Source organism: Folsomia candida, unplaced genomic scaffold (genome assembly GCF_002217175.1).
Source record: "Folsomia candida strain VU population unplaced genomic scaffold, ASM221717v1 Fcan01_Sc048, whole genome shotgun sequence".
In the NCBI taxonomy this organism is placed as follows: Eukaryota; Metazoa; Arthropoda; class Collembola; order Entomobryomorpha; family Isotomidae; genus Folsomia; species Folsomia candida.
The window spans coordinates 149,565-164,630 of NW_019091240.1; the positions used below are offsets into that span (position 1 = coordinate 149,565).

The window sequence follows — 15,066 nt, forward strand, 5'->3', positions numbered from 1 at the left end:
GACCTGACTCCAAGCGGAGGGATCGATATCCGCTCAAATCATGCTAATTATGAATAGGAGAAATACATACCTGGAAAACAATTGCTTCTCATTTCCACCCAAGCAAACTTTCCCACCACCACCACCGCATTTAAGCCAAGTGAATATTTAGCAGGGCTGGGAATTTTTCCTTCCTCGGAAATTGTCCCAACATTCAATCCTGTCACCTTTCACATTTCGCGTGTGAATGGAAAGTTGTGTGGTTACGAAACATGGCAAAGTTTAAAAAAAAGTTTGAATTTGTGTTCGGATTATTTGGACACGTCTCGAGAGGGAGAGAGACAGGCGAAATCCTTGCTCCGACCACATTTATTTATTGCTCACGGACAACTTTCTCCTCTTGCTTACTCTCGGGTCGGACAGCCCTTTCCATTCATTCATTTGTATAAATTGAATAACAGCAAGTTTGCCCGAGTGAGAAAGAAGCGGAAGGAGGAAACGTGTATGATTCACAATATTATTTTTAGACGCTGGGCTCGATCGTCTCACAGAGTCAAACCCAATAATAATAAATGTAATTCACTCAACGCAATAAGTTTAATACGTTCCTTCGGCCGTACGTAGGTTCGTATGTTGATGGAAGGAAACAGGCAATTCTGGTGCTCGAGATGAGAGAGGTTTCTTTCTACGACGTCATGTAAAATTGAATATTTACATATGCACTGATGAGATAAGGACGTGCCTACAGAAGTCCATTATGCATATGCATGTGTGATCGTTGTCATTGGACGAGTTGGTATGTAAGTAAGTAGATTATTGTGTTATTAGTCATGCCCTATTTTAGGGTGTGGTATTTGGATTTGTGTGCAGCGACCTGCGTAACAGGGCTGGGTCGTCGCAACCCTGTTTTTTTTGGACTTGCAAATTTCGGCAGTTAGTATAAATGTACGGAGCACAAGGACATTTACATGTATTGTTACACACATAGTAATTAAGTAATTAGTTAGATCTACACTAAATAAGTAATGACAATGCTTAAATGTACGATCTACACGGAGGAAGACGAAGAGTAAATACATTTTACGGTATTAATTATTAATCTTATTAATATTGGGACCTCTGAAAGGACGAAGCGTTAAAAGGGTAATTATATCACACCACCACTAGGAATGCAAGAATAGAAAATACGAGTGAGACAAAGAGTGAGAAACTGTGGTTCGTTTACCGATGAGCCGGACTCTCAGAGGGTGAGCAGGACGAGGTGGCCGCGGCCTTAGAAATGCTCGTGGAGTCGCTTTGTTTGCCGCCAAGGTCTGGATGCCCATCGGCCGAGTGGTGCGACAAGGAGGAGGATGTCCGTCTGGAAGATTCGCCACGACCGAGAACAACACCACCAGCTCCACCGCCATCGACAGAGGGTCGACTACTGCTGGCCACATTACCACTGCCACCAGTAGAACCACTGCCACCCTGCTGCTGCTGCTGCTCCCCCTGGTACGACACTTCCGCCCCGAATTCTGTCTCGTTCGGGGAGCATTTTCCTTCTATCTCCTCCACCTGTGAAAAAATAGACTGGTCAAACACGGGTAAAAGTAATGGCCGTGGGTGAAAAAAAACTAAAGTAAACTGCTAGTGATGCCATGTTAGTCGTCGTGGTGGTGGTATTGCATGCGATGATGGCAAATATTCACTTTTACGAGGGGCTGACATGACATGGAATGGGCATCACCACGTCGGACACCACCACACAGCGACCATACATACATACGGACCACACCACCGCTTTCTCCACTGCCGTGTGTGTACGGATAAATTCGCATTCATTCCACATGCCGCACCATCACTGCTTTTAACAAAAGGAGAACCTATTCTCAGTCATTGTGAGGAAAGAAAGGAGGGCGGAAAGGATTTGAGGACCACTTCTTCTTCAGAGGATGAGAGATAATTCTTACTTCAGGAGCGGGGGCAGTGTAACCCAAGCTTAAATAGTTCACATCGTCAGCCACCGTCCATACTGTGCTCATTGGCTGCGGTGGCTCCAACACCACCTTTCGAGGTCGCTTACGAAAAATCCGTCTTGGTAATTGAAACGCCGTGATGGATCTCACAAGTGAACTGGGCACCAAAGTTCAGGCCTATGCTAATTTTCCCCAGTCTCCAGCCTCGCTCAATCTAATCAAAAGATTCGACTAGACACATGCTTATTATCAAACGATGTAGTACAGCCGTCTTACAAATGTTAAGTACTATGTCCACCTACAAATACGAGTAACTCACTACTTTCACCAACTCTTCACACTTTGCACATATGTAAATCGTTACCCAGATTTTCTCAAAAGTATCATGCACACGGTAAAAAGTTTGCACAATTCACACACATCAGATTATATTGGACCAAAAAGTATGTACGTATTGCAAATTATTACTCTACGATTAATTGCCTTGATTAACAAATGCGTGTCCACATTTTTGATTATTCCGACGAATTCACAATCGCAGGCTCACTCTGCACGTAAGGTGAGAAAGAAGCCAAGGTCTCAAATTTGCCCAGGGTTGCATCTCCCAAACTGAGAGAGAGAGGAAATTGCGAGGCGACGAAGAATCGTCGACACGGTGGTGACAATTGTTGTGAGGGTTGGAGCGAGGGGATGAAGTGTGCGACAGAGTGCGAGTGAGAGTGACCCAAGTCTAGTGGTGGATGCGATAGGAATGAAGTGCTGTTTATCAAGAGGAGAGAAAGAAGAATCAGTTTACGGGAGCGAGTTTCGCCTCCCCGTCCTCTCCTCTCCTTCGTTCTTTTCGTGGAGAAATCTCCGAGAAATCCTCATCACAATCCTCACGCAAGCGTCCCCATATACAAAACTGCCACGGAAGCTCGCTCCTCTTCAGCCGCAGCGTCTTCTCTCCTCTTAAAACACATATATGCACACGAGGACGTAGGCAAGCTCACACACGTACACAATTCGGACCAACTCCGAAATAATTGTTTATCATCCTCGAGATGGATGGGTGCCATGGACGGAGTGGGATAAATAAAAGAGGGCTGTGTAATGCGATTATGTGAATGGACAAGCAAGATGACGCTGGGGAACCTACGTGCCATCATTTCTGAGAGATATGTACATGCTTATATAAGAACAATTATAAGTACCAAAAAGTTATCCTGACTTGGATTATAAAAGTGCTGGGGGAATTACGAGCTATTAATTTGTTGCGTAAGGTACCTTAAATGAGCACGGGTTATGACAAGCTTTGCGGAAAATCTGGACCCATTGGGTTTCCAACCCTTAAAAATTACCCCATGCAAAGGAGTGGAAAGTTGGTCGTCTCGTCTCAACATCCTCGCTCTCTTCTCTCGCCTCTCACTCGCTCTCCACGTGAAGACAAAACTTTCCCCACTCGACCAAATCGCATCTCGGATTCGGTGAAGTGATCGCCATCTTGGCCACCGCGTGGAAAGCAGTTGGTGAAAGTTCACACTGCTCGAATATGAATGAGAGAGATCTGCAGGTGGAGGTTCCAGTACGAAACGCATACATCATCCCACATGCACATTCACGTTTCCTTTCATAACCCATTTCTCATGTGCATACTTAATCCGCAACCTTTTCCGTATCAGGCGTTCTTCATCTGCTCGAAAAATTCGGGCCTCTCGTACATTTTTAGACCGTACGTACGTACATGCATATGCATACATAGTACTATTTCATTCAAATGAGCTCAACAATTTACATAGCACTATTATGAAATATTATGAAGTACTGTAACAAATTAGACCACTTGCCGGTTTCAGGGTGACTGGCAAATATCGATACCGCGTCCGTTGTCTTGCTCGATCGAAACCAGACGACATTGTGAAAATCACATCAACTTTCCTTCTCGACTATAAAATTACTGAATTTATTATTATTTACTTTACTTAGAAAAAAAAGTTAGTTTGGTTCCTTCCTTGTTAAGAAATGTCTGTGTGAAGCATATTTTGCAAGGTTTCGTTGTGAGGGGTAGATCGATACTGATTGTGAGTCAGTCACATTGCAAACTTTTTCTCAAAATAACATTATCCAGCTCACGAAACTGCTACAATAATGGGAAACCCAGCCAGGCCATCCAGTCAACAAGAAGGTGTAGCAGGCGCAGTGTATAATGCAGTACATTAAAAGTATGGCGGTGATGATGGGAAGGACTACGGCGAAGGAGACGACGATGACGATGACGACGAGGACGAGGACGAGGGTTATAATAGCAACAACAACACGGACATAAAATAATGTCCAGGGAGAGGAAGGATTAGCGTCAAGGTTTGTGTTGGATGAGATGGCGACGGAGAGCCATAAAATCCAGGTCTGCATTGAATAATTCCGGTCCGACGGGGAGAAGGATAATCATTAAACTGATCAATTTCACCAGACAGGGAGGAGAGATCAGATCCAACACGACCATCACCCCACCATCGGCCCAGATATGCAAGATGGTCGGAGGAGATATAATGTCATTTCGCCTGGATTTTGCGAGGCAAGAGGAGAAGAAGAAGGAGAAGAAGAAGGAGGAATGGAAGAATGTCGAGGTGGACAATTATTGATGAGAGGAAAGAATGACGGCCTCATCCAGCAGTATCTTCTTCATGATGTCGTGGAGGAGGAATGTTGCATGAGAATGGTCGCTTTCATGGAAGAGCGTACGTACGTACGTAGTCACAGGTAAAGACTTTGTGTTCTACTCTGATTCTCAGATTTCAAGACTCAATCTCAACGAACAGCCATGTAATGTCTCCCTGGTCGCTCAAAATGGCTCGAATAGAATTTAGATTTTCGGATATGTTGGAAATTCAGGCAATTTTGTGGGACGACACAGTTTTCAAACACACTTTCACCGCATGTTTCCTCCTTCGATATGTTTCTTCTCAGATTTATTATTATGATAAAAACAACTGCATTTGCTCGTCTTGGAAGACTGGAACATGATAATTTTCCATAATGTGGACCACTCTCTGCTCACGTGTGTGCATACGTATGCATATGCACACACACACACTTGTCTCTCTAGTCAGAATGAGAATCAATATGCCGTCTCCCCACGTACGTAAATACTGCACAAGACAAATGGAGTGCACATGTAGTGTCGAAATGAGAAGAAAAAAGTGGCCACTTTAGTCTCAAAGCTCTCCTTAATGTGTGTTGATCTCTTAGCAAATAGTTGGTAGCTTTCACTTTCAGAGTCACTCCACCCCTCGCCCCACCACCACCACCACCACCACGGCCGGTCTTGTGCTCTTGACTCAATCTCGTCCACCTCTAACTTGATCACGTTTCCTGCCTGCTCCCGAAGAGGAGGAATAAGCAGCACTTAGTTATCTGAGGAAACAAGTACCCACGAGTCAGCACCACTTTTCCACTCAAAACAATGCAAACTCGGCGAGCGAAAAATTAGAGCATGAAAGGAAACCGTGCAGAGTGAAAGTGTTTTCTCTTCTCCAACCGAAATTGGTTGAGTTCATGGAATGAGGGAGAAAAATTTTGACCCGGGTTGGTTGGTTAGGTTTCCTTCTTCCGCACCTCGGGAAATTTCGGTTAGTTAGATCAGATAGAGAGAGGAGACGGGAGAAGGCCTGTGCTGGGAGAGGTGGTGGTTTGTCGAGACTCCTTGCACCACCGTGGAGAAAATGAATGTGAGTGTGCCGTCTTGTGTTCTTCTGGGCAAGAAGGGCGATGAGCGTGGATGTATTTATACCTTTCTCTCTCTCCCCCCGTCTTGTACTTATGCCTCTTCTTCCTTCCTTCCTTCCGTCCTTCCTTCTGTTTTCACAAATTCCCAGTCCCACACGGACCCGAGGAGGTATTTGGTCGAGATGTGCCGCATTAAACAATGAACCACCAACCAAACCCACCAACCTGCCGGGATCAGACCTCCATCTCCAATGAGTGAGTACATGCTGGATATCCTCGTCTCTCAACCAACCAACCAACCAAAACCAACCCACCGACTCTACCAACCAAACCAACCAATTCACCTATTAAGCCCATGCTGCTGCCAACGCTAGATAGCTGGCTGGCATTCCCATCGCGTATATGCACCACCACCACCCACCAATACATTCTTCCACTCATTCACTCACTTTCGCCGGGAGCGGCGTCACGATGATACCACTTTCTTTCTCGGGGAGGAGGATCCCACCACAAAATGCTACCCGTCGACATCGACACTCTGCATTTTCCGCCAGTAATTTATTTACTGTGGATGAGGAGCTGAGTGCCCTTTTAATGCTGTGCCATCCAAGACATGTCAACTCTCCAAGACCAGCCAGCCAGCCCACATTGTTGCAAACACATTAAATCACCATAATACGATATCAACCAAGTAGTACGCACAGCAATAAGTAAGAGCATCTCTGATCGGGTGACAGGGGATTTAGTCGGCGGCGGTGTAGTGTGAACATACATAATGCAAGCAAGTAGTTCCCTCCACCACTCAAACTTTCACTCACCACGAGATCATCATGAGCGGATGTACGGCACACTTTCAACCCAATCATCTCACACAGAGCAAGTATTTAGTTCCTAAAACTGGAGAAGCGAGCAATGTTGCAGGAGTAATGTGACGTAATGGGAATGTAACGATACAAATATGTTAATGTGGCGCATGAGACGTTTTCTCCGACCCTGTCATGCTCTCTCCCTAATAGGCTGCTGAATGATTGAATGTCCTAACAAATAGGACGCACATGCAGACACATTTACATAAGGACGAGTACATAGTCCTGATCCCATCGGAAACACAACAGCCCTGGCTCATGGACAGTGTGGTGGAATTCATGCAGGAATCCATTTAATGAGAGCAGCTATGTACATACGTATGACTGCAAAGATAGCATGTATTCCGACAACAACAACTCCGTCGAGTCCAAATCCCACCAAACTGACTGAGGCTTATCCATACATTCCCATGCATTCCAGTTTAGCCGTGTGTATGCAAACGGATGATGGACAGGAAGACGGACGACGACAACAAGAACTATACATACATAACGCTGTTTCAACCCAAGTTGAAACATGACCACAAAACTTTTCGAATAAAAAATCCCAATAAAGTACATCTTCCAAAAACCCATACGATTAACTTCACTCGGACTTTTAAACATACATAAATATTTACCGGCATAAATCTCCCCCGAGTCTGAATAGCAGCCAGAAGGAAAGCGAAAAACTTTTCTTCGTGATAAAACTACATCTCCATGCTCAACGCGAATCCATCTTTCCATTGGCGATAGATCTGCATGCACGCCTCCCATCAACACTGCCAGAGATAAGGGTTACTGGGTCAGTGGAATTAGGTGGGGAAGAAGAAGAAGATCATCATCATCATCACACAAACGACGCCTAACAAACCAACCTTTGGAGGGAGGAATCGATACAAATCCAAAAATCATGAAATCAATATATCACACGGGGAAGCAACCCATCCCATAAAATCAATCCTTTTCACCCACTCTGGCAACCTTTATATGCGGTGCGATGGATATTTTTATTTCTCTCTCTCACTCCGACTTAAACTCAACACTTAAAAGTAACAGGAAGGATGAAACTGAACCTCGACCAAGTGGCCGGCTACTTTACTTACGACGCATAGAAGAGGACCACCACCAACCACCCAGATTCATGGCAACATGATTCTGATTCCGTGGTGAGACTTTTTCTCCAAAATGTTGGCATCCTCCTCCTTTGGTTTCCTTCTCCGAGTGAAAAAAGTGTTCTCACAGGAATATCAATGAGAATAAAAAGAATCAGAATGGGAGAGGAACACCGAGTGTGAGATTCTACGTCGTTTTTTCCAGGAGTAGGAGGATGATGACGACGATGGTGGTCTGGAAGTGATGGTTCGTTCGCCGGTGGTTTGGTGTGAGTGAGCAGTAGGCCATGCATTCATGTGAGCGAGATGATTCTTGCAGTAAAACCAAAACCTTTCCAAAATTGAATTTTGCAAAAGTCGAGAAGAAAAGGGAAAAGTTTTTTCGGAGGTATTATCATCTAACGAGAACGCAATGCTGATTCTGTGCAAAGAGTAAAAGGAGGAAAAGGAATTATAAATTTACGGATCACCAAATCCCCATTCCTTCAGTCATTTCAATTTATTTTCTAATTTATGGCAAGGATGTCTGCAGAATTAAGAAGTCAAACATGACAGAAATGGATTTGCTTTGCCTCCTTGAAAATGCGATCGTATCATTCTTTTATCAAATTGCTTTATTTCCTTGGACTGATTTTCTCATGAAAAAAAAGGATTACTTTTTTTCGCCCAAGTTGACGTCCAACAAAACTTTTCGTATGAACGATAATAACGGACGCGGATTTACATGAAAAGGAAATTCTTTCAACCTGTGGACAGAAATGGGCTAATTTATGACAAAGATCGATATAATTTCGGGCCAATTTTTATGACGAGTTATAAAATATTTAAACGGGCATTACAACGTATTTTCTCGGTATTTAATGGATAAATGCTTAAATGCGTCGTCAAGTTGGTCAACCCAAAATCCAGTTCGCTCATTACGACGAGAGAAAGGAGAGGAGAGAACAAAGGAGAGAAGGAGACTTTTCGGGTTTATTTCAACTTTGTGCCGCACCGAAAGAGTCATCTTCCCCGAAACTGGCTAACTGCAAAGGTCTCCGGCAAACTCTCCCGGGTGGCAGCCACTGCCGCACGGACTCTGAGAAAGTGCAAGTGGACATAAAAAACGACAACTTTCACTCTAATGTGTTTCATCTCAGTTTTTCCGACCCATTTGTCAACTCGGTTCCACAAGCTCATCATCTTCTTAACTTGCTCGCCCCTATTACATATGGATATACACATACATTCGGATGTATAGAGTGCAGTCAGTGGTGAATGAATACGAAGGGGAGGAATGTAGCGCTTTTCTTGGCTAAAGTTGGACATGTCGTAAAAACGAGGAGGTAACAGGATGAGGAAAATATTATTATTTTTGATGCGCTTACGTTCCAAGTAGGCATTGTAATCCCATGAGATGAATCCCCCGTCGGATTTGTGGAACTGATTGCTCCGTAATTTTGAGGATGACCACTTCCCCCACTATTTAAAATCTTTTGAGCATAGGACGAGCTCCCAGCTGAAATAAAGAAATACACGAGGAATCATAAATCAATTCTTTATTATGTAAAAGACTTATGAATGAGGCGAGTTGGGACAGATAATGGACAGCCTAAATGAGATGACCCATGAAAAATCGAGGTCAATGAACGTGAGTTAACAATTTATTTCTGCTTTATATTTCATATTAAAAAGCGTTTCACATTTTCGTAAAGTTTACTAAGCGTAGAAATTGTGGAAATGAGTGAGTTAAGCAGTAAAGGAGATTTTCTCGCTTCGAGGTACGAAGAACCCTTTTAATTAAACATGTTTCAATGAAAAAACAAACTTATGCAAATACAGTGAACCAAGAATATGATAAGTTCCACCAATCTTAAGATTATTTCCATGTTCATTACGAATGTTGTGGTATTTGTTACAGATTTATTGCTACATATGTAAAGATGGAATTCATGTTTGAACCGGTTAAATTACTGTGAAAAATGCATTAGAGAAAGCTGAAAAGTTATAAATGCAGTGTTTGTGATTAGAAATAATCTTTCAGACAAAACAGGATTCAACAGATTATGTTATATGTATTTGTGAGTTTCATTAATTTATTGATTGATTGATTAAGTTTTTATGAAGGGTGTCGATCAAGCGTCAGTGCAAGTACTGTTTTTCAGCTTTGCACACCAGAAGTGATACACTCGAGTATAAATTAAAAAAAATATGTACTAAAATAATAATTTATCTACTAAATCATACTTGTCTAATACTTATGATAATGTAACTTACAAAATGCGAATGCCTGTTAATTTTCTTAAATTTTCGCAATGCAAATTTTGTTTACCTAATAAAGATTTACTGCATGTGATCGAAAGCTAGCAATAAATATAATTGAGTTCAGCATGTCCTCGCATGCCGTTGAAAATTCTATCAATATAAACAGTTGCACAAGTAAAATAATACTTGTAACATCTTTTCTCCAGAGAACTACACAGAGAAAGGAAACAAAAACATGTAGAGTGCACGTAGAAATGGTAACTTGGAGAAAGTTGGGACTTTCTCAAATGAAGTTTTAACAGGTTTTTTTTCTAATTCTGGAAGAAACCCAACCCACAAGTCTGCATGATTAAGTTTTACACGAAAAGCGACAAAAAGAAGGAAGCAATATTCATCAGTTTTAATGTCATGACATGCAAAGATTCGAGAGATGCAGCGAAACAACCCCATTTTAAAACCTAGAAAGCAGAAAAGGTCGAATTGAAGGGGAAAGTTGTGGATGCAGTTACGTAATAGCATGCAACTCTGCCACAATGAAAATATTATTTTGATCCAGAAAACCTCCTCGAGCCTGCAGACATTTAACGTAACGACAATTCTTGTTCTTGTGATATTTTTGTCCTTTTCTGATTTGATTATTAAAACAAAGTTTACGACCCCAGCGCTGGACTTACCTTGATACGCGGAACAGCTTAATTTCATCTTGTTCCATGAGCAACAACTCGCGTTGAAATTGAATTCTTCCCGGAAGTAATGAACCCGAAATAATAATAATGAAATCTTGTTCTCTCTTTTTTCTCTGCGGCGAGTTATTGTTCACCGTCTCTTTTAATGAGAGGCGTATAACTGCTTTACTACTACTTACACATCATCTTTATGATGACTTGGCCCTTCTCACTCGTAGATAGGTACGCACGTAGGGAAGAACTCAGTCGACACAGAATCACACTTTGTTCTATGTATATAAGAACAAGTCGTAAACTGGTTTCGTAAAATTCCTCAAATCTTTCCCTCTCTTTCCCGGCCTTCTCCTATGTTTTACACTTTGTCACAAAAATTCGAAATGGTCAATTTCTCCGGGACTCCGTTCCGCCCCCACTTTACGAGTACGATATTCGTGAAGAATGGTAATAATTTTATGTGCAGGTTTCTTACCACTTTCTATTTTTACTTTGAGTGTTTCTCTACATGGAGAAAACCGCAGCATCACACGTTCTCCACTTCTCGCTGGCACTACTTTCGTCCAAGAAGAAGTTTCCTCTGAGAGAAAGTCGAGGCTGTTGAGGGAGAAAAGCAGATTTTCGCGAGATGAGGAAAGTGACTAACATTGCTCTTGTTTGTGATATGATGCTGATGTGATCCTAAATCGGCGAATCTCAGGCTTCTCCTGGCTCCCAAAACTCACCAGTTCCACCGACTCTGCTACCCTCGTATTCATTTTCTCCCATGTCTTGCGCATCCAGCTTTCTCCAAGTCAGTCAGGCTTACACACACACACACTAGAAACCCAATTCCATCCAGTCACCACTGCTGCCTTTCTCTCGCCCTTCTCAGAAAATCTCCTAACTTATTGGACCAGTTTCTCATCCATCCCAAATAATAATATCATCATCATTATCAACCAAAGCACCTCAAGCTGCTGGGTGAAAGGTTATCTCACTCTTCAAATCTCCGACCCTCCAACTCGAAACTTTACACAATTGAAACATTCATTTCTCAATTGGGCTCATAATTGGATCATGACGAGGCAAACATCCTGCTGAATGCTAATCATGCAATGCCGTGAATAAAGGAGGACGACTTTTATCCCCAGGTTATACTCACTCCTGGTCGTCCTGCTTATCCATGGGGTACGAAAATATATGATGCACTCAGCTTATGCATTCATTCATTCATTCATTCATTGTCATTTATATTTTTGCGGAAAAGGGCAAGTTGGAGATTGGAAAATTTGCTGAAAAGCAAAGTAGAGGAGGATGGACCGACTTTATTTTTCCTTGTCGGACGACGCAGGTAATGTGAGCTTTATGAATTGAAAAAAGAGTATCCAGAAGGAGAATCCAGACAAGTTATTAGCTGGGTAGGATTTGGACAGATTTATTCTTCATTTCAATTTTTTATCCTACCACCACCACCACAAGAAAACCGGATGTGTGTCGTACGGTACGAATGAACAGCTCCGTTTGGAGGACGAATGTAATAATTTGGATGGAGACAGACCATCAAATTCGTATTCCTTTGGCCTTTTCCGCCCTCCGTGCGTACCTGGACAGGGTGAACAATGAGTTATAATAAAATCTTGACAGACACCAATAATCTTCTCAATTTGGAAAGTGCTCTCCTTCAATTGGGGCAGGTGGATGAATTTAGGATTTCATCCTTTTCAATCAGATTTCTTACTTTGAATTTATCTCTGCCCTTTGAAATCCTTACCCTCGCGGAGATCACTCACAGACGCCACCAGTTTGACAGGCTGTTAGGTTCGGAAAATTGCTATAGCTTTTTTTTTCTTAGATGAGCCAACCAATAAGTTTCTGAGCCGGGTGATAATCCAAACAGACTCGGAAAAAAATATTTTATGGTTTAAATAGCACTACCGCCTCACCTAAGAATGCAACTTTTCCTTCAATTTATTTCCGGTTTATACCGGTTTAGCATTGCCCCAGAAGTAGAATAAAAATTGAAAACTATGTACATATGTACCCAGAAACTCATTGTATTACTGAAATTAAGTAGATTTGTCCGCCCACGACACGTGACCTGATTCTGGTACCTTTAGCAGTAATAACTTGAGAAGGAAATGAGGAGGAAATGAGGTGGGTTTCCTTCACCACCACGATCACTTTCAGCCAGCAGCAAGTTCGATAACGTTTCTCTTCTTATGCGGAATAAGGAATACGGCGGGGGAATAAGCTACACACGGCCAGGTATTTCTTTATTGGACTACGTGACCAGAGCCTAGTGGGATATTTATTTATCGTCGCTCTCCAACCCCAAGAGCCCGAGCCATCCCCCAGGTTTCATATTCCTCCTCGGATCCACTCTAATTGCTGGGACAATAGCGTCCTGACTCCGACATTGATTAATAATAATGAGATGGCAGGCAGATTATGCGAGGAAGGAAGAATTGGACAAAGACTGATTTCTTGGTGGACAACATCACTACAAAGATTTTCTACAAAGAACCCAATTCTGTCCTCTCAGCCGAGAAGAAGCATTATTTACTTTTTTATTCGAGTAGCCAAGCATGGAGTAATATGCACGGAGCTGAGAGGCTTCTTTCTGCACAAAGTTGGCCTGTATCATTATTGCACGGCCACAATTCTGGGCATCTTGATATGAAAACATTATACTTTGCCAATTGGTTTTTCTTTCCTCCTCTGACAAAAAATGTCGCAAATTACGTTTTATTCTCTTACATGTATGCATCCTTGGATTGGTTCCACCATATTCGAATCTTGGGGTTTGACTGCTAAGTAATGTATGCAGCTCGTTAAATTATAATTCGTTTGAAAAAAGAGCTGAGCAGGCTATGGAGATTTTGGTGGCTTTTTCCCACACGCCGTAAGGACCAAGGAGAAGCATATCGTTTGATAAGAAGGATCTCCTCGTTTAACGTCGCCCACTTTCCTCGCCTCGTTAACTTTCACTTGGTTAACTTTCCCTTGATTCCGTCCGTGTGTACCTCACCTCGTAGCTCCAGCAGCAGTCTCTGAAAGTGGGTGAAAGCAGGAGGGGAACTTGGTAAGGCAAAGTGGTGGTGGTGAGGCAATGCAATGCAACGTCGTCGTCGTCGTAATCAACTCAGCCCAGTCAACCATTCATTTCATTTTTCTATTTCACGTTTGTTTTTTATTGTAGTTTTTGATTCTGGGTTGAATTACATTTGCTTTCAAGTGGTTGGTACTTACAATTCGGGGAAATATTTAGCAAGGGGCTCACTACATTGTATCACTGCTAATTGAGTGCCAATTGGCCCGTTTCTTCACTACGGTATTTCTCACTAAATTTTTTTCATCAGTTCGGCTCATCTAACCACTTACAGATATACTTTAACTACATTCGCTGCTAATTGTGTTCCACACAAAAAGGCTGCTAACGAACGACGCATATTTATTGAACTGGAAGCATACATATTTGAGAAAAAATGAAAAAAATATCAAAGGAAAAGAAGTACAATGAAACTTGCGTAGTGTTTGATCTCAAGAATTGTCATTATTATGGAAATATGGAAATGACATTTTCTTGTACTTTTATACGTTGCCCTTTAAAAAAATAAAAATACATCAATAGCTAACATATATTGGAATGGATTTTAATATAATATTCAGATTTTTACCATAATAATTTCTCTACATTTTAAAAATACTGAACCCCTTTGGATAACTATGTAAACGGGAATATTGAGGCAAGTAGTCATCCTGCCTGTAATTTCACTCCAATAATAAATATGCACAGCTGGTCACATAAAACGTACCTAGCTCCCATAAAATTAGACTAACAATTTCTTTATTATTCGGTTTATAGCTAAATATTTACTAATACTCGACGTCCCCCAGCACCAAGCACTCTTTGATATGTATGGTTTACGTATTGGGTCCTCTAAGCAGTCCTTTCGTGATCATCTTCTCGTAGACAAAATATTTAGTGGTATAGCGGAGAAAAGAACAAAGCAAATTGTTTGGTAGCCATCTTTCTCTAATTAATTAAATAATTAGTTTTCCCACTCAAGCACTTCCTACACAGTATTGAACGTTGACTGGTTTGGTTTCAGCTTGCAATTTAATTATGACTACACACTGCCCTCGAGTTTAGCGTAGGCGACGAGGCAAAATATCGGACTCAACCTCTTTGTTTCTCCTCCGAACGAAAACATTGTCTTGAGTTACATTTTGTTGATAAAGTTTCAGGATCATCATTTTCGTCGTCCTCAATCTTGCGCCCGTTTAGAAGAACACTTCACATCGACTCGCTTTTGTTCCTGAAATTGTTTTCTGCTGGATGCAGACAGGTTCATCTTCCATCCATCATTTCATATTCGTCGTGTGGATATGGGATGAACGCTACATAATTGCCTTTGTGCAAGCAAACGTCGCATTGTAGATTTCAGTGCTGAAATTTGCACAGTATTCCATACCTTACATACTTGACGCGAGGTTATATGCGTAATAATAGAGTCGCAAAAGCTGGCACATGATTCAATTTGAGGTTAAAGTTGAA

At 42.0% G+C, this 15,066-nt stretch overlaps 1 protein-coding gene across 5 annotated transcripts in view; it reads right to left on the bottom strand.

Moving 5' to 3' along the window:
- LOC110861989 overlaps positions 1–11,194 on the bottom strand; it is a 51,843-nt gene extending 40,649 nt beyond the window's left edge. For 3 of the 5 annotated variants that reach the window (XM_035845163.1, XM_035845164.1, XM_035845162.1), the window contains exons 1-3: positions 10,521–11,194; positions 8,970–9,100; positions 1,205–1,536 (exon numbers count right to left, since the gene is read on the bottom strand). In XM_035845163.1, the coding sequence (XP_035701056.1) occupies positions 1,205–1,536; positions 8,970–9,100; positions 10,521–10,548 (491 nt within the window). In that variant the 5' untranslated portion in view covers positions 10,549–11,194. Of the gene's footprint in view, positions 1–1,204; positions 1,537–1,931; positions 2,702–8,969; positions 9,101–10,520 lie in introns of those variants that run through there. The other 2 variants (XM_035845166.1, XM_035845165.1) reach the window with 2 other exon arrangements.
- Positions 11,195–15,066: the final 3,872 nt, after the last annotated feature.